This window comes from Erinaceus europaeus, chromosome 8, assembly GCF_950295315.1.
Source record: "Erinaceus europaeus chromosome 8, mEriEur2.1, whole genome shotgun sequence".
Taxonomy (NCBI): Eukaryota; Metazoa; Chordata; class Mammalia; order Eulipotyphla; family Erinaceidae; genus Erinaceus; species Erinaceus europaeus.
This window is the reverse complement of record NC_080169.1, coordinates 76,621,124-76,641,544: the sequence shown is the minus strand read 5'-3', so window position 1 is coordinate 76,641,544 and position 20,421 is coordinate 76,621,124. Positions and strand designations below refer to the sequence as shown.

The 20,421-nt window shown below is 37.9% G+C and overlaps 1 protein-coding gene across 23 annotated transcripts in view; it reads left to right on the top strand.

The window, feature by feature from the left end:
• Window positions 1-18,546, top strand: part of NRCAM (neuronal cell adhesion molecule) — a 376,126-nt gene extending 357,580 nt beyond the window's left edge. For 22 of the 23 annotated variants that reach the window (XM_060196425.1, XM_007528302.3, XM_007528300.3 and 19 more), the window contains 3 exons: window positions 421-552; window positions 3,672-3,750; window positions 16,108-18,546. In XM_060196425.1, the coding sequence (XP_060052408.1) occupies window positions 421-552; window positions 3,672-3,750; window positions 16,108-16,345 (449 nt within the window). In that variant the 3' untranslated portion in view covers window positions 16,346-18,546. Of the gene's footprint in view, window positions 1-415; window positions 553-3,671; window positions 3,751-16,107 lie in introns of all 23 variants that reach the window. The other variant, XM_007528295.3, reaches the window with a different exon arrangement.
• Window positions 18,547-20,421: the final 1,875 nt, after the last annotated feature.

Sequence of the window (20,421 nt, the reverse complement as noted above, 5' to 3'; positions counted from 1 at the left end):
ACATTTTAATCTCCAATGTGGTTTCTTTGAAGGAAAAATACTCCATTAAATGTATACATTCTGTTCTGTTTAAAATTTGGTTATATGTTCTGATTATTATACATAATGTACAATTTATCTGATAAGCAGTAAACTTTGCTAATTGTTTTGGGATATTGTTTCTATAGATAATGCAGAAATAATTATGAACATAATGCTTAGCAAGGTGCACTAGCTTTTATAATAACTTTCAGGTTTTTCTGTTTGATTTTTAATTAATAAAGATTTTTCACAGTAAAGTATTTGTAATTCCTGATTGATAATTGGTAAATTGCAATTTGGGGCCACATATAAAATATACACAAGTGCATATAGTGTGGCAAGTTTTCACTGCAAGAGACTAATCTCACTGTCCACCAACACCATTGACTTGTTTTCCAGCAATGGCAAGCCGTCAAGTGGATATTGCAACTCAGGGCTGGTTCATTGGCCTAATGTGTGCTGTTGCTCTCCTAATCTTAATTTTGCTGATTGTTTGCTTCATTAGAAGAAACAAGGGTGGTAAATATCCGGGTAAGAGGCAAAGAGTAAAATTGTATTACATTTATGCGTGACTATTCATTAAACTAAAAACAAACCATAAGGGTAATCATGTGAATTCCCTCCGAGTCAAAAACTTGAACTTTTTTTCTTCAGTTTTGGTACATTTTTATAGAATAAGAACCTAGCCATTACCAAGGATAAGAAGGCATTTAGAGGAATAAATCAATCTGTTCTCTAGAGATACTAATGATTCTGCTTTTTAAGCTCCACCAGTATTGAAGTAGCACCCAAAATCAACTGGCAGAGAGAGAAGGTACATGCTTTATCTTCCTGAGGAAATAAAGCATGAATTTTATCTAAGTGTATAACATGCTTTCCCTATGTGGTTAATATTTAATTCAATTTAGTGAGTCCAGTAAGTTTACATTTCTTTGCTTACATTTGTTTACTTCCCCTTCCTCTCTTTCTTCCTCTGGTAGGCCAATTATATGAATGTTACTTCTTTGGAGATTAACCCATATGTCTCTGTTGTTTTCAGTGTCTCTCAATCTCTTTTTGATCTTTTTTACCTATTTCTTAGTTTTCTCTAGCTCGTCCTCTGTCTGGCTAATTCTGTTTTCTGCTTCTTTTAGCCTGCTTTCCCTACCCTCAGCTTCTTTCTTCAGTTCAGTTATAGTATTAGCTTGTTCTGCTAATTGACCTTTTAGCTCAGCTATTTCAGCTTTCAGTTCTCTAATTACCTCGAGGTAGCTAGTATTTTACTTTAGGGTCTCATCTGTTGTTTCCCTAATTCTGATAGCCCTTTCCTCCATACTTGTCTTCATTTCTGTGATTATTAGGTTTATTACTGCTTGCATACTTTTCTTATCTATGGTTACTTCTGACTGATATGGAGTTTCTTCTGGGATCCTGTCCTGATTCATTGTGGTAGCAGTTTTATTTGCTCTTGATTTAACTATTTTTAATGTGTTTTTTCTTTTTCTGTTCCTTTATTCTTCAGTTGTTGTGTTTTGAATACAAGCCATACTGTACTAAAGACCTTTATGACAAATGCAGTCACCAACCTCAGAAATTACAATAGTAACTGAAGCAAGGATTGATGCAGTTCAACCAATACCAGTTAGCCAAACAACACCTCCAGTCCAAGAAAAAAAAAAGCAACCAAATCCAAAAGAAAAAGAAAGAGAAAGGAAAAAAGGGAAATCAAGAATAAACCATTATGCAAGTCTACTGTTCACTGTAAATTCTAGGAATAGCAAGAGGAGAAAGGGAAGTAGACAAGAGAGACATATACACAGAGAGAGAGTCCACTCTGAGACAGATTTCTTCCCCAAAATAATTCACAAATGCATATCAATGAATTCAGAAAGCAAAAGAAGAAGGAAGGAGGAAAAGAAGAAAAGAACAAGAAAAAAAAAGAGCAGTGAGAGTAAAGTTTTTTTGTTGTTGATGTTTTTTTGAATTAGCTAGGAGGAGGGAAAAAGGAGAGTGGAGGGAAGAGTAGAGAGAAACAAATTCCTCTCACAATGGATAGGACACCCAGTCACCTAGCAATGGAAAAAACAACAACAGTTAATTTTAGTCAACCTGAAGAAGGAGGGGGGAAAGGGGACATGCGTATATAATAATATTAATAATAAAATAAAATAGAGTAAAAAACACTAACAGTCAGTCTGCAGATTGGACGTCTCCAGATTGGCTGCAGGCAGCCTAAGCAAAGACAGCCAATTGTAAGAAGTATTAAAAAAAAAAAAACTCCAGGTAGTCTTTCCCAGGCAGTGATGAGGCTCTGATTCGTCAGGTATTTTGTTACTCAAATAGAGATTCAGCCACTTAAAAAAAGAGAGAAGGAAAACAAAAAGGCTTAGAATTATACCCCTAGTGAGCCAGGAATCTTGGTAAATAAAATAGCTCAGCGGGAAGTCTGCTAGGACCAGCTGTCCAGCCCCTGGGGGCTGGTTCTGGAGTGTGGGGGGAGGGATGAGCTCAGAAATAATCAAAAGATATTCCTTTCTTTGTCCCCCTGGCCTGTTGTCCAGCCCAAGAGTGAGTTATAGGACTCCTTCTTGGTGTCACCCTAAGGACACCCTTATTCACTCCTCCTTGGTGTCACCCTTCATTCTCCTGCTGATGGCCCAGTATCCTACCCTGTCCTGAGAATCCCAGGTCACAAACTGCTGCTTGTTGGAACTCACGCCAGCTGCTGCTTCCAAGTTGCCATCTTGGCTCCCAGCTCTATTACTATGGTGTCTCTCTCTCCCTCTCTCTTTTTTGTGCTCTCTCTTTGTCTTTATCTGAAAAAGAAAATATCCCAGGAGTGGTGAAATCCCACATGTATGATACCCTGGCTACACACACACACCAATTTTATATAATGACAGTATTTACTCTGTTAAATTGCCTTAAGACATAAAAATGGTGCATCTGGTTGAGCACATGTTACCATATTCAAGGACCCAGGTTCAAACCCCTGCCCCCCACCTATAGGAGGGAAGCTTCACAAGTGGTGAAGCAGGTCTGAAGATACCTGTCTTTCATTCTCCCTTTCTATCTCTCCCTCCCCTCTCAGTTTCTCTCTGTCCTATCAAAATCAAAAGGGAAAGGAAGGGAAAGGGAAGGAGGGGAGGGAAAGGGGAGGAGAAGGAAGGGGAGGGGAGGGGAGGGGAGGGGAGGGAAGGGAAGGGAAGGGAAGGGAAGGGAAGGGAAGGGAAGGGAAGGGAAGGGAAGGGAAGGGAAGGGAAGGGAAGGGAAGGGAAGGGAAGGGAAGGGAAGGGAAGGGAAGGGAAGGGAAGGGAAGGGAAGGAAGGAAAAATGGCTGCCAGGCATGATGGATTTGCAGTGTATAGAGCTGTTGTTCACTGCTATTTCTCTCAAAGATTAAACCCTTAAAAACTTTTAAGGAAACTGGAGTTGGTATATTGCACAGAAGTAAAAGATTCTGGGGTCAGGGGGGAGGGTTCATATCCCAGAACATCATGGCAGAGGAGGACCTAGTGGGGGTTGTGTTGTTATGTGGAAATGTTATGCATGTACAAACTATTGAATTTCATTGTCGACTGTAAACCATTAATCCTCCAATAAAGAAAGAAATGAAAAACTTTAATGAAATGGGGGATCAATGAATAATGATGTCATTTTGAACATTTTAGTTAAAGAAAAGGAAGATGCTCATGCTGACCCTGAAATCCAGCCTATGAAGGAAGATGATGGCACCTTTGGGGAGTACAGGTGAGGCGTTCTCCCTTCCTACTTTACACAAACACTGCACTTGGTTTTCAAAAATAGGTTTCTTCCAGAAACACACTCTACCTGATATTTTCCTCCAATATTAGTTCATATCCACTTTCATGTCTGAACGTTTGCACATCCCTCATGGTTAAAATAGTCTCACTTTTCATTAAGGTGTAAATTTCCATTTCAGTCATGGTTGTGTATAATCTTTGTAGAATACCTTCCACTTTTTTATATTTTCAGAAGTCCTTCCTGCATTGATCAACTTAGTAAAGCTGATGTGTTACAGAATAGTTAAGGCAATAATAAAGACCCTAGTAAGCCTGCATTATAAGGGAAACTGTTATTTGTCATTTTCTAAGCAGTGCTTTAATTAAGCCAATGTCACTCATTTTAATTTTGGATTGGAAGCTAGTTTTTCTAAAACCAAATACCTGAAACCCTTCCAGTTAGTCTTTAAATGATGGCTAAACTGTTTTTTTTTTTTAGAAGCTGCTAATTATTAAGAATCATCATGACCCTGCAGGTAGTGTGTTAATTCACAGAATTTACAGAATACATTCTTGGCTTGAATACCTCATCAAAGACAAAGTATAAACATAACAAGTGTTAGACAGTGAAAAGGAAAAAAAGGAAATGATAAAAAAGTTTTAAACAAAGATATGTTTGCTTGGGTGTGATAGGTTCTTTTTTTATTACTAATATTATATTGCCACCAGGATTGTTGCTAGGGCTTGGTGCCTGCAACAAATCTACCATTCCTAGCAGCCTCCCCCCCCCCTTCCTTTTTTCATTTGATAGAACAGAGAGAAATTGAGTGGGGAGGCACAGAGTGACACCTACAGACCTGCTTCACTGCTGATGAAGCTTTCCCCTTCTAGTGGGGAGTGGGGGTTGAACTAGGGTCCTTGTGCATGATAACTGTGCACTAAACTGGGTGTGCCACTCTCTGACCTTTGTAACAGGTCCTTTTAAAGTGAGATAAGTTAATATCACTATTATTTTTATTATTATTATTTGGCACCAGAGTCACACCAGAGTTGTGACTGGGGCTAGGAATGTGCATGACTCCACTACTCTCAGCAACCTTTTTTTTTTTCTTTTAGCTAGAGAGGGAAAGAGAAGTAGAGAGAGGCAGAGCAAGAAGGAGAAGCAATGAAGCATCACTTCACCATTTGTGAATCCACCCCACCCACCCCCATCCCCATCCCCAGACACTTGCATCACTCCCATGTGGTGAGCTGGGAGCCAAACCCAAGTCCTCTTGCATAACAGCATGTACACTTCTATTGGGTGAGCCAACCTCCTGTGACATACATTGAAAACAGTAACTAAATTGGTATTTATTTAAAAGATTGGGAATTTGGCACTCTGGAAGAATACTTCTATTTATAAAATGACTTTATACCTTGTTTTTTCATAACTGTAAGTCTCTTGATATAAAATATAATATTTGAGTGTGCAACAAACCCATGTTGAGCTTTTTATAGATGAAATAAAATATTTCACTGTTGTGGTTATCAGATGGCATTTGCAGATAAGATATATTAATTCTTATGCCAAGCCCATCTAGGAGATTTACATAACATCTTAGAGCAGCCTGCAGATGACCACAGCTTAGGTAGACGATGACCGCAGCTTAGGTAGACACAGCAGTTGAAATCTTACTGACTAAATTCACTATTCTATTCATTTCTCCTGTATTTCTCCTGTGTGCTGATGATTACTAAATAAGTTCTTTTTTAGTAGCTATGTGGCTAGAATTCTACACAGGTATACATACCACTCGCCCATGTGGGATAAAGCTTAATCTTTAATAGTGCCTGGAAAAATATATATTTGCTTGAATTGAAAATAAACCATTGCACTTCATACATTCCCCCACAAGATAAATTTCTAGTTCTCATTATCATGTTCAATTGGATCTGACAATGCACTGCTTGCTTTGTGGGTCTTGGGTGTCAACTTGCTATTACAGTAATGTGAAACCATGATCTAATGTAACATGACTTTCTCAGGGTAACTTTATTATAACTTTATTGACATTAAGGCTGAATGTGAGCTAGTTTAGAATCGAGAGACTATTAATTTTACTACCAATTCAGCTATTAGCCTAATTCCTTTAGCTATGGCACCTAATTTGTCTATATTAATTTTTTCATCCATAAACTGATAAAGGCCAATTAATAGATGATTTCTGAGGTTTCTAGTTCCATAGTATCTGTGCTTCTTTATGAACTACCTACTAACAACTTTTAATATGATTTTGGGTTACAGAACAGTATATAGCAAGTACTTGGTAATGGATCTCATCATCACTGTGTTTACATGTATTTGGTCATATTTCTTTGTCTTGATGTTAATTCATATGTGATATGTTTGTGAAGCATTTTCAGATGACTCTAGTTTACACGTTGCATTTCTCAGAAGAAAAAAACCTATCCCTTGGATTTGTTAAGTAGAAACCTGTTGGCTTGTATGTGAAGGCAAAGAAAATAAACCACTTATCACACACTTCATTATCTTCAATTGAAAGCACCAAAGGAAATATAGTTCTGGTGGGTGTCGGATTCGAAACACAATTCAAGTGATTTTTTTTTTAACTAAAACTAATCATTCATAAAGACAATCCTACTTCCCCAAATGCCCAACCAACTTCCCCTTGTATAGATGTGGTTTCATCCTGTGAGCTCCTAACATTACCAAAGAATTGTTCCCCTTTGGTTTCTTTTCTACTTAAACCATTAGCCCTCCACCCCAGTACTTTTAAAGTCAATAGACCTTTAGTTTCTTAGATGTCACACTTAATGAAAATGATTCCAGAGTCTTTCATCTTTAGTAATACATCTAAGTGTCATTCCGAAATCACCATAGTCCCTTCTCTGCTTTGCACCTTTTGGAAGTTTTGAGCTATATAGCTTATATTGTATATATTGACTCTGATCCTTTTTCTTTCTGAATATAAATCACTATACTGATTGTACGCACACACACACACAAGGCTGTTGCCTAAGTAAATTAATTCTGTTTATCCTATGGCAGGGAGATGAGAAATTGTATTCGTGCATCAAAAACTCTACTATAAACCATTAACTTTCCAATAAAATGATTAAAATGTGATTCTGCTTATAATTCTAGAGTTTGAGTACAAAACAGTTACTATATAATTGGCTCAAAGTCGTAAGATATTTCCTGGTGCAAAGAGGGATGGAACTTCAATGACCAAAAATTTTTTTCGTCTACTATATCACTATACCCTCACTCCAGCACCCATCCCTCAAGAAGTTACCCTCTGGTGGAAGCCTGCAGCTTTCTTTGTTTGTTTCTTTAATTATACACAGTAGAATCTGCATCCTTACTAGCATGTAGAAAAATCAGAGAAACAGTGCAACCAACTGTGTAAGTATTGTTTTTACTCTTTCGATCCATTCTTTTAAAATTAAGGAGGAAACTAGGTTATAAACCATATGACTGTGATACTCTACAGGCATAGCACAGAAGCTCTTGGCACAGGAATTGTGCCATTCATGTGAGCGCAGTTTTATAACAAATATATGCCACAACCTAAAGTTGGTGTGTGAGCAGAATAATGTTGACCTGCTAGAGAGAATGTTTGGAAGAGTTATTGAGACATAAAGGCCATATGTGGCAATAAGACTATAGGATGATTTTTCTATAGAATGTGATGATCACAGGAAAATTAAATCAATTGATCACACGTTTGTCTATTGCTGTTGAATTTCATTCAGTCAGCATTTGATGGATACCTTTTGTATACACAAGCCTGAGTGAAGTGCTGTTGAAAAAAAATTGAATTCTCTAAAACTCACCTTTAAAGGTAGAGAAAGGAAAGATTAGAGTCCACAGCTTTGTTAGACATTAGAAAACTGATTAAGAGGGAATGAAAATTTTTCAATATTTCTAAAATGTCCACTATCTCTTCCATTGTGATTACATAAATGATTTATTGAGTGCTATATATATATATGTGTGTGTGTGTGTATATATATATATGTATATATATATGGCTGTAGAAATATTTAAACTAATATAATATGATCCCAGTCATTTAAAAATCTAAGGTGAGTGCAGGGGAGTAAAAGGACAGTTTGAGTGTGGGTTGCATAGATGGACGATGGAACAAGAAGTCTTCCCAGAAGAAGGAATGTGGGACTTGAGTTTTGAAGTAATGATGAAAACAGTTCTTTCCACTACACAACCATCTTTATTAATAGAGATAAATTTCAAAAATTTTGTGTGTATATTTGATTCTATGCCTATTAGGTTGCTTATTTTGAAATTTGTTTAATCTTTGACATTCTAGGCTAAGAATGAATATCTGAGACTTCCTAGCCTCAGTGTTCTCATAAACATGTGAATGCACTTTTAAGATTTGAATACAGTATTGCTTAATAAGTATGACTTTATTTTTTTTAATGAACTAGAGAAAGACCAGGGGGGCAGATGGTCACCTGGTTAAGTGTATATATTGCTATGCCCAGGGACCTGGGTTCAAGCCCCCAGTCCCCATCTGTAGGGGGAGAGCTTCACGAGTGGTGAAGCAGTGTTGCAGGTGTCTCTCTCTCTTTCTCTCCCTCTATTTCACATCCCTCTCAATTTCTCTCTGTTCTATCAAATAAATAAATAAAAATTGAAAGAGAGGGGGGCCTCTCTCTTTCAAAGAAAGAGTATTGCTCATTCTATGCATTACCCAGCACTGAACCTGGGGCTTCATACACACTAGGTATGTGCTTTATAGCTGAGCCACCTCCCCAGCCCCCAAAATTGTAGCCTTTAATTTTTTAATATCTGCTATAAAACTTTTAAATTTCTCTCATTTTGGAAACCATTCTTTCAACATTCAAAGTTTACAAAGCACTTTCCCTTGGCACAATGTCCGAAACTATTTATTTACTACTTCATTGTAAAATTCATCTTTGAAAAAAAGCAAGCTTTCTCTTCTTTTTTTCAGTGCTTCAACACACATCCAAAAAGAGGTGTGTGTGTGTGTGTGTGTGTGTGTGTGTGTGTGTGTTACCCTTAGAGAAAATGAGAGGGGAGGGGAATTGGGGAATTGATAGAGAGGAAGAGAGACAGAGATACACCTGCAGCATTGCTTCACCACTTTCAAAGCTTTCCCCGGGTGGTAGGCACACATTAATTTTATATCCTGCTACTTTACTGAATTTACTTATTATTTCCAGTAGGGTTTTTTGTAGAGTCTTTTGGGTTTTTTAGGGATAATATCATGTCATCAACAAATAGTGGTAGTTTGATTTTTTTTTCTTTCCAATCTGTATAACTTTTCTATATCTCTTTCTTATCTGATTAAAGTGGGAAGGATCTCTAGAACTATATTGAATGAGAATGGAGACAGTGGACATCGTTATCTGGTTCATATATTCAGGGGAAGAGATTTCAGCTTTTTTCCATTAAGAATGATGTTAGCAGTGCATTTGTCATAAATAGTTTTTATTATGTTGAGAAATTGTCCTTCTATATATTTTTTTGCCACTAGGGTTATCACTGGGGTTCAGTGTCAGCACTATGAATCCACTGCTCCTGGTGGTGATTTTTTATTTTTTTTCATTTTTATTAGATAGGATAGAGAGAAATTGAGGGGAGGAGATAGAGCAGGAGCAAAAAAGACACCTGCAGATTTGCTTTACTGCTTGTGAAACTTACCTCCTACAGGTGCAGGGGTTCTAGCCCAATCTTTGTGCACATCCTTGCACTTAGTACTCTGTCCACGTAACCAGATGTGCCACAGACCAGCCCCTATCAAAGTATAGTTCTTCCTCCCTCCCTCCTTCCCTTTCTCCCTCCCTCCCTCCCTCTCTCTCTTCCTCTCTTCCCCTCCTCTCTTTTTTATGAGTCTACTCTGTTACTGTTTTTTTGTTTATCTTTTTGCAGAACCAACTCTTGGTTTCATTAATTTTTTGGATCTTCTCTCTTGATTCTATTTCATTAATTTCTTCTCTTATTTTGACTGTTTCATTCCTTCTGCTGAATTTTGGGTCTCTTTGTTGCTCTTTTTCTAGTGAGCTACTTAAGAAGTCACAGTTTTAAGTTGGTTGGTTTTTAGGTGTGTGTGTGTGTGTGTGTGTGTGTGTGTGTGTGTGTGTGTGTGTGTGTGTGTTAAACAGTTGTTGCTTTAATTCAATCCCACGAGTGAAGCATTGCAGCTGCTAATCCCTTTCTATGCCACCAGAAATTGACTGAGATTTGAGGGGTTGTGGACAAAATGTAACTCTGCTACATTGATGGTGGGAATGCAAACTGATATAGGCCCCTTGGAAGACTGTATGGAGAGTTATTAAACAAATAAAAATGAAATTACCATATGATTCAGCAATACAACTCTTGGGCATTTATCCAGTGGACTCGCAAACATTAATTAGAAGAAATATGCCCCCCCATGTTTGTAGCTACATTATTTATAATAGCCAAAGAGTGGAAGCAGCCTATATGCTCATCAATAGCCGACTGGCTAAAGAAGTTATGGGCTATGTATCCCATGGAATATTACTCTGTGATCAAAAAAAGATATTTTGTCCTTTGGGATAAAATAGATGGAACTGGAGGTGATAATGCTTACTGAAATTAGCAAAAAGGTGAAAGACACCTACCAGATGGTTTTTCATATGTGGAATCTAGAGATCTAATTTGCTAAGAAAAAAAATCCAAACAAAATAGAATCGAGCAAACAGCTTGTAAGATTTGTGAGAACTGTGGTGGTTATATCTGAGAGGTGGGACAGGTGGGGTATGGAACTCTGGTGGTGGGTGTGGTGAGGAACTATACATTGTAATCTTACAATCTTATAACAAATAAAATATTATATTTTGGGGAGTCGGGCTGTAGCGCAGCGGGTTAAGCGCAGGTGGCGCAAAGCACAAGGACTGGCCTTAGGATCCCGGTTCGAACCCCGGTTCCCCACCTGCAGGCGAGTCGCTTCACAGGCGGTGAAGCAGGTCTGCAGGTGTCTATCTTTCTCTCCTCCTCTCTGTCTTCCCCTCCTCTCTCCATTTCTCTCTGTCCTATCCAAGAACGACAACAACAATAATAACTACAACAATAAAACAACAAGGGCAACAAAAGGGAATAAATAAATAAAATAAATATTTTTAAAAATTTTTTTTAATTATATATTTTTTAAAAGTCAATGTAGGTAGGTAAGAAAGAAAATTGTTGTTGGGAACCTGAGCAACCTCAGAACAGAGTTCCAGCTGACAGCTGACCATTTACTATTAGGTAGTTACTTACTAGATTCTAATCTTCAGTTTCCTTATTCATAAAGAAACATATACTTGAATAGTATATGGAGAATGTTACTGTAAGAAATTATATATATAAGACTGCTAAAAAAAAAGAGAAAGAAATTGAGATTTTTTATATGTATTTATTTTTCTATTTTGTTGCCCTTGTTTTTATCTATTTTTGTTTATTTTCTCTTTTGTTGCCCTTGTTTTATTGTTGTTGTGATTATTATTGTTGTTGATGATGTCATCATTGTTGAATAGGACAGAGAGAAATGGAGAGAGGAGAGGAAGACAGAGAGAGGAGAGAAAGAGAGACACCTGCAGACCTGCTTCACTGCCTGTGAAGTGACACCCCTGCAGGTGGGGAGCTGGGGCTGGAACCGGTATCTTTATCCTTGAGCTTTGTGCCAGGTGCGCTTAACCCACTGCACTACCACCCGACTCCCAAGAAATTGAGATTTATATTTCTGGCTGGCTGTGGGAGCCTGATCAAAGGAGAGAAATTTTAATTCAGCTAGAATTTTTTGTTTAAAAACACCAGTGAGTTATTGTGGGCAGTTCAATATTCTGTTGCGCCTAAGTTCACAGGGTAAGTACCCAGCCCCACTTTCCAGCCACTGGCAATGTGCTCTACTGCATAACTCCAATTTGGTACCAGCTGTCATTAAGTACAACTTCTTAAGTTCCAAGAATCTCCCCTTTTCCATCCACTAGCCACAGTTGTCAGCAAATCACCTCTGGCTTAGTGAGTTTATGAAGAAATTATGGTTGTATTTTGCTGAGTGTTCAGGTGACTTTTTAATTGCTTTTTCTAGTTTATCAGGGGAAGCATCTGAAAGAGCTCCTACTCCATAGCCTCACCCCCAGAAGTCACCTCCGATGTCTTCATTTGTTTGTTTGTCTATTTCCAGAGCACTACTCAGCTTTGGTATATGCTGGTGCCTGGTATTAAATCTGGGACCTCGGGAACCTATATATATAGATCTTTTGCATAACCATTATGCTATCTCTCCAAACCCACCTCACCAATGTTCAACCCCCTTTCTGACATCTTCCATCCTATTTATTCAGCTCTGTAGTTTCCATAATACCAGTTACATCCTGACATACTATCTAACTAACTTTTAAAATGTGTTGATTTTGAGTGGAAGGATAACTAACCATGGAGGACACATCTTGTCAATATGTGCAACCCTGGTTCAAGAACTGCTACCACATGGGAGGTGCTCTGGTACTGTGGTATCTCTCCTCTTTTCTGTCTATCATTTCTATTTAAATAGAAAAGCAGGGGGGCTGGTGTTGACTCACCTGATTGAGTGCACATGTTACAATGCACAAGGACCTAGGTTTGAGCCCGCAGTCCCCACCTGCAAAGAGAAAGCTTTGAGAGTGGTGAAGCAATGCTGCAGGTGTCTCTCTCTATCTCTCTCCCTCTCTATCTCCCCCTTCCCTCTTGATTTCTGATGGTCTCTGTGCAATAAATAAAGATAAAAATAAAAAATTTAAGAAATAAAGTTTAAAAATTAAATAAATAAAAAAGCACTCATTCCAGAGGAAGGGTGATAGCACACTGGGTTAAATGCACATAGTACAAAGCATAATGGCTCGAGCAAGGATCCCAGTTCGAGCCCCCAGCTGCTCACCTGCAGGAGGGTTGCTTCTCAAGTAGTGAAGCAGGTCTGCAGGTGTCTATCTTGCTCTTCTCCTTTCTCCTCTTAAATTCTCTCTGTCCTATCCAATTAAAAAAATAATAAAGAGAGTCAGGTGGTAGTGCAACAGGTTAAGTGCAGGTGTCGCAAAGCACAAGGACCATTGTAAAGCTCCTGTTTTGAGCCCCTGGCTCCCCACCTGCAGTGGAGTCACTTCACAAGCAGTGAAGCAGGTCTGCAGGTGTCTTTGTCTCCTCCTCTCTTTCCTTCCTCTCTCCATTTCTCTCTCCTATCCAACAACAACGACATCAATAACAACAATAATAACCACAACAATAAAACAATAAGGGCAACAAAAGGGAATAAATAAATAAATATTAATTTTTAAATAAATAAACAGAGAACCTAGTGGGGCTTGTATTGTTATATGGAAAACTGAGAAATGTGATGCATGTACAAACTGTTGTATTTACTGGTGACTATAAGACATTAATCCCCCAGTAAAGGGAAAAAATGTTAAAAAAAAAAAAAAAAAGGCTGCCAGGAGCAGTGGATTCATAGTGCTGGCACTGAGCCCCAACAATAACCCTGGAGGCAAAAAAAAAAACAGTCCAGAAGGTGAAATTCCACATACATGAGGCCTAGGCTCTTTAAAACAAGTACAGGATTTAGTGTAGTGTCTTTGCTGCTATATCCCCTGTGACTAGAATAGTATCTGCCTTAGAGTAGGCACTGAATAAACAGTTATTAGCTCTGTGGATGAATGGGTGTATGTGGAGGGGTGGGGGCAGTGGATAGATGGAATGCCATAGACAGTCTTCCCAGTAGTGTATTCTTTGAAACACTACTTCTCTCTAAACAGCATGAAGTTAATTGTTGGACTCATAGTGACAAACTTCTGGTCAATATTGAATTCTTTAATAAAATTAAGGGTTCCACCTAGTCAAGAGCAAAAGTGATCAAGCAAAATCTAGAAGTTAGGTATTAAATCTCAAAAATGTACAAGTTACTCTTGCAACAGGTGAAAGACAAATTCTATGCCTTGAGAGCCTGAAGCATTGCCACCCAAGGTTCTGTTCTACTTCCTGTTGGTTATTAGCAGTAGTAATATCGTTTATTCTGTTTGTAGCCTGCACTTATGCATTGGCAAAACAAGTAATTTTCAATACTACATGCTATTGTTACATTAAACTAGTATCATTTTCTAGTTTTTGAGATTTCCTTCTTGGGGAAAAAAAAAAAAAAGCCAAAACGCATGGTGGGAGTTTTTGGCTAAAGAACCAGATTATTTGTGCATCTTTAAATATTTATATCTTGACCAGTTAATCTCAAAAACACAACAATACAACTGGTTGAAATACTGTATCTTTTTTAAATTTATTATTGAGAGAAAGGAAAAGAGAAAAAACTAGACCTCATGTCCAACACTTTATCTACTGTAGCACCCCCTGTGCTACTCCCCAGCCTTTTCTTTTTTTTTTTAATTTTTTTTATTTAAGAAAGGATTAATTAACAAAACCATAGGGTAGGAGGGGTACAACTCCACACAATTCTCACCACCCAATCTCCATATCCCACCCCCTCCCCTGATAGCTTTCCCATTCTCCATCCCTCTGGGAGCATGGACCCAGGGTCATTGAGGGTTGCAGAAGGTAGAAGGTCTGGCTTCTGTAATTGCTTCCCCGCTGAACATGGGCATTGACTGGTCAGTCCATACTCCCAGTCTGCCTCTCTCTTTCCCTAGTAGGGTGTGTCTCTGGGGAAGCTGAGCTCCAGGACACATTGGTGGGGTCTTCACTCCAGGGAAGCCTGGCTAGCATCCTGATGACATCTGGAACCTGGTGATTGAAAAGAGAGTTAACATACAAAGCCAAACAAATTGTTGAGCAATGAAATACTGTATCTAATGAGACCTTTACATAAAATCCTTTATTTTCACTAGTAATGTGTGTGTTTTCAATTTTTGCTTTGCATTTCTTCTCAGAAAGAAAATAAAAGATTGCCTTTTTTCTACTTTTTTAACCAAATCTTACATACTAAGAAAAGGTCAGTTTCTTTTTTTTTATTATTTATTTATTTATTTATTTATTTTGCCTCCAGGGTTATTGCTGGGGCTCAGTGCCTGCACCACAAATCCACTGCTCCTGGAGGCTATTTTTTCCCTTTTGTTGCCCTTGTTGTTTTAGCATTGTTGTGGTTATTATTATTGTTGTCATTGTTGTTGGATAGGACAGAGAGAAATGGAAAGAGGAGGAGAAGACAGAGAAGGGTAGAGAAAAATAGACACCTGCAGACCTGCTTCACCGCCTGTGAAGCGACCCTCCCTCCGCAGGTGGGGAGCCAGGGGCTCGAACCGGGATCCTTACACCAGTCCTTGTGCTATGAGCCATGTGTGCTTAACCCTCTGTGCTACTGCCCGACCCTCAAAAGGTCAGTTTCTATACCCAACTATGTGACCACATAATACGTGGGATGTTCTGAAGTATGATTATTTTTCTCCTTTGAGATATTATAGTTAGGGGTCAGTAGAGAAATAAGGAAAAATACACTTCTACAGCATTCTATTAAGTCACATTTCTCAAATTCCCACCCAGCCTGGCAGCTACATAATACACATAAAAGAAGAGAGTAGTAGGGTGAACGTGAGTGTAGGAGATGTTTGCTTTTGCAACTATAGGATTACTAGCTCTTCAGAATATACAGGCATGTTGTTAATTGTACAAATGAACTAATTTTACGATACTCTCCAAATTAATAAGTCTTGACTCATTAACTAAAATTCTTAGTAAAAAAAAAAATACTGTATACTATCAGTATAAGGATTTTGCTTTTCTTCTTAGGCTATTTTCATTTGTTTCTTCTGCATCCTTTTAATGGGATTTGTAGGTCTCTTGAAAGGTAAGGTCAAAGTTTACAAGTCTGGCCTGCACTTAATAACAAGATTATTTGAAATGCAAGATTTTGCTTCTTGCTCAAAAAAAAATCCACATTTCACACTTAACCCAAATCATTTGCCATTCATATCCAAAGAATCAGAAGTATGACGCAGTTTAACATACTAACTTCTCTATTTGCCATGAGCTTTTATCCCCCTCTTGATTTAAAACAATGATGATATTCAACATTCCTCAATTTTTCTTTTTTTAATGCTTGTGACTATTTCTGAATCGTTTCTAAATCAGGGGTCAGATTTTCTTGTTGATATTGACATGCACAGTAAGAAGGCATCCACCTAATGAAGACTTCATGATTAAACCATTCCTGCACCTGACTTCCATCCCAACTATTCCCCCATCACTGGAGTCAACCTGATGATTAGATTTGACTACAGCAGCTCAGGACTCCATGTGCTTTATGATAATTTGCATGCGGAATCTTTCGAAAACAAAACATTTCACCTCTACACCAGCCTTGATGAAAATGTTTTCTATTTTTTTTTCCAGTGATGCAGAAGACCACAAGCCTTTAAAAAAAGGCAGCAGGACACCTTCAGACAGGACTGTGAAAAAGGAAGATAGTGATGACAGCCTAGTGGACTATGGAGAAGGGGTGAATGGCCAGTTCAATGAAGACGGTTCCTTCATTGGACAGTACAGTGGTAAGAAGGAGAAAGAACCAGCTGAAGGAAATGAAAGCTCAGAGGCACCTTCTCCAGTCAACGCCATGAATTCCTTTGTTTAACTTGGAAGCTCTTTGCCAATACCCTGTTCCTCTAGAATTGTTTATTTTAAGCACTTGTTTGTCAGCCTTCTCATACTATAAACATAGAGACAAGAAGCAAATTTTCAGCTGTATGTTAATATTATGAGAACAGTTAAAACAAGAATACAACTCAGTCAAATGATTTCTTAATAGGAGCTGTAGTGCAAAAATGCATAGCTTTTCATTCAAAATAGGTATCCTTGACTTCCTTAGAACTGATAAAAATGTTACATCACCAACAGGTCATGTTATTTGTTCTTCAGGATTCAGTTCTATAGGATGCATGAAAATGCTACACATTTAAAGGACATGTCAGTGTATGTTATAAAACATGGTTTGATACTTTGTTTATACTATCCTCAGCTGAACCCCTAAATATGAATTCCGTTTTCATTGTCAAGAGTGTTACTGTAGTATTTTCTAGGACTTCAATGTCTTTGTGGACATTGTTGTGAAATTGGTGACTCGATGTCTAGCTGTTGTTAGTCTTTTTGGGAGACTGTTAGAAACAGTATGTACAGTATATACTTGCTAAAGGAGTTAATTATGACAGTGCATTTGCTGATGCTTACTGGGACTCTGTTACCTGCTCTTTGCACCTGTTACTCCATAGCCTTCGTAATCTTCAAGGTATTACAGCAGCACAGTGTTCTACTTTTTACACCATCTCTATATTCAGTTGTTTTTAGGCATAAACAGTGTGTATTGCAGTGCATTTTGGCGTGTGTGCCATAGTGAAATAATTTAAAACAAAGTCATTCAAATTAAATTTCAGAAAAATTATTCCAGAAAGCACAGAGCAAGACACATGCAGTGCCTTCAGACAATGAGCATTCCATAACATACTGCCTTCTGTACCAGCTTGTACAGCCAACTAGGTCACTATCATAGTCTAAAAGTAACTTTTAGAAAGCAGGGATTATAAAAACTCAATGATGATGAAAGGACATGTGAAAATAAAATTAATAAAATAGCTTATTTTAAGGAGCATTTTACCCATATGTATACAAAGAGAAGCTTTACCACCAACTGGAATGCATGATGAGTTTGTGGTCTTTTATGGTTCCTACTAAATTAAGTTACATTCAGTAAGAAAGAAAATAATTTTGAACACAAGTTATTCTAAAATTGAAAATATGTAAAAGTATGCCAGCCTTATGCGCAGCTTTCAAAACCCTGCAGCATTAAATAGTATATGCTCCGAACACAGTTCAGAAGCTGGGAAGTCTGACAAGTGCTAGCAAGGCCAACAGTTAAAGGGATTAAATCTGCAATTAAAGAAAAAGGCATATATATTCTATCATATTCATAAACAATATATCAAATAGTTCACCTCCAAATATAAAATTCTATAACAACCTATGGTTGAAGGAGTGCTCAGTTTCATTTGCCAATAAATTGGTTTTTCATAACTTGCATCAAGTTTAATTTTAAGTAAAGCCTTTTATATGTAGATATTTTGTTGAATTTGTAAATACACTTAAAGTGTAGATGCTATATACTTATAGGTGTTACATACAAATAAACATGCAAACAATGTTTATGTTGTTACCGTTTAAGAAGTAAGCTAATTAATGCAGTGCATGGGATAGGAAGGCATCTGATTAAATGCCTTTTGAGTTTTTCCCTAATTTTTGCTGTGAAACTGATAAAGTAAGCTATTCTTCATACTAATAGCAGGTTTCTAGATAAAATCTTCAGAGACTTTCCTGTGCAGCCCAATAGGCCTAGTCACTTGGAATCTTTGATTTGTGTAGGTAAAGCACTGAAGTAATCCCAGATAATGATGGCCCTTAATACTTTCATGGCTCCATATTTGCTTTTCACAGATCAACCTTTATATCGGAAATATAAGAATGAAAGAAGCAGGCTTGCTTTGACATCAGAGAGCACAAAGATAAAAAGTTACTTTAAATTTGCCAATGTTTTAGGGGCAGGATAAAAGTACAGTTTTTACTCTTCCATAATGACAGATGCTATTATCTGTGCATGAAGGGGTCACTTCTATAATAGTGCAACAGATTTTGTATAAAAAATTAATGTGGTTTTAAAAGTCCTCTCTTTTGTAATTTATCATGTTCCTAGTGAAGTGTCAATGTCCAATAATGGTATATGTAATGATGCAGGCAGATGTGACTGGATTTCCATCAAAAGTAACTATTAAACAGTTTTGAACTCTGTGGTTTTCAAGTGTTTCAACTATGCATCTCCTAATGTTTTTAAAATAACAGGGTTTTTTTTTAACTTTCAAAAGGCTGTTGTTACATACACAAAAGATTAAGTACAAAAATATGATACTGGGTTGTTGGAAAAGTCATGATACATTTTTGCATTAAAAAATACATCATGATTTTTCTGACAACTCAATAGAACAAAGCTAATAAAATGGGCATAGCAAAATGTTTTCATGAAAAGTTGGAGTAGATATTACTGGGCTCTTTAGAAAAAAAAATCAGGGCGCTGTTTCTTTGATTGAAGCATTATCTTCACAGACCCAGTTTTCTGGTATCTGTCATCAGTCTCTCTTCTGCTTGCTCAAGCCTCTATCCACTCCAACATGGGCAAATTGGATTTAACTTACTAAATAAGACAGTTCAAACATTTACTAGTGTGGCATGTATACCTTTCATCCCCTTCTCTCCAGTTCTGTTGTGGTTATCTCGAACCTATCTGTTCTGCAAACACCCAGAGCTGGCTGGCTTGTTCATTTATCCACCACCTGCCTTTATTCACCTGACCTCTAGCCTCAATTTTCTCCACAAGGGACTTCTAGCTGGTCCATTAGTTCTTCCAACCTATTGATAGTTGGATAGCAGCATGTAACCTAAATCAATTGTAAAATGCTTAGTGTTTCTATGATTAAGGAATTCTGAACAGTAAACTCAAAGCCCCACTGCTCACTGTGAGCCAGATTCACAGTCCAGTTTCCAGCCACACCATTTGTGTGTAGTTAACAAAGTCAGTTCTGCCCAGCAACAGGAGCTGCTGGTAGTTGACAAACCTGACCACAAGAAAGCATGGCTGCATAGGTGCTTTGTTATAACTATAGGTTATAATGATCCTGGTTTACCTATAATGACTGAATCTGAAAAATGGCTCCTGGAGGCAGAGGAAAATGTGGAAAACTGAGAATTCTCCCCCAAATTAAACAAATCTCTCCCACTTATGAGATTTTTTTTCCCTACCAATTACCACCAGAGGGCGCCCAGGCTTTATTCAGAGCAAAGGAAGCTACCTCGGGAAAGCAAAGCCTATGGGGAAACAGTCCACTCTTAATAATCAGACTAAATTCTTTTTCTTTTTAACCTTTTAATTATTTATATATTTTATTTATTTATTGAATAGAGACAGAGATAAATCAGGCCAGGAGGAGAAGATAAAGAAGAGACAAAGAGAAAACACCTGTTTCACCACTTTTGAAGCTTACCCCCAGCAGGGGGGGACCAGTGGCTTGAACCCAATTCCTTGAGTATTATGGTGTGTATGCTGTACCAGGTACAACATTATCTGGCCCAGATAATCAGACTATATTCTAATAGAGCAGAAAATAATCCCCCAAATGCTACTAAGGGGAATGAGATCTGTCAACCGTGAGGCATTCACATGAGCCTCATTAGTGACTAGTTAGATGACCAGAGTCAGAGGCAGGAGATGCCTCCTGATTCTCACTAGGTTTCTGGTCACAACTGCATTTGATTGGGGTGATTTGGGGGATATGTTCTCAAAATGGTTCCCCTCCACTTAAAGCAAGGGGAAACAGGAGTGAAACTTAAATTAGCTGTGGTCTAATGATCAGAGCAAAAGACTCTGGGGGGGGGGGGGCAGAGCTTGGTGGCATGGGAAAGGGGTTAAGTGGATAAATGGGACCCAATGCAAGATGGTGGACAAAGACTTCAATTGGACGTAGAAATGGAACACAGGCAACTATCATGGGGAAAAAAAAAGATCCCAACCACTGTCTTTAGGAGAATAGAGCAAAAGCTACAAATGTTTATCTGGAACCAGAAAAGACCTAGAATTGCCAAAACAATCTTGAGAAGAAAGAATAGAACTGG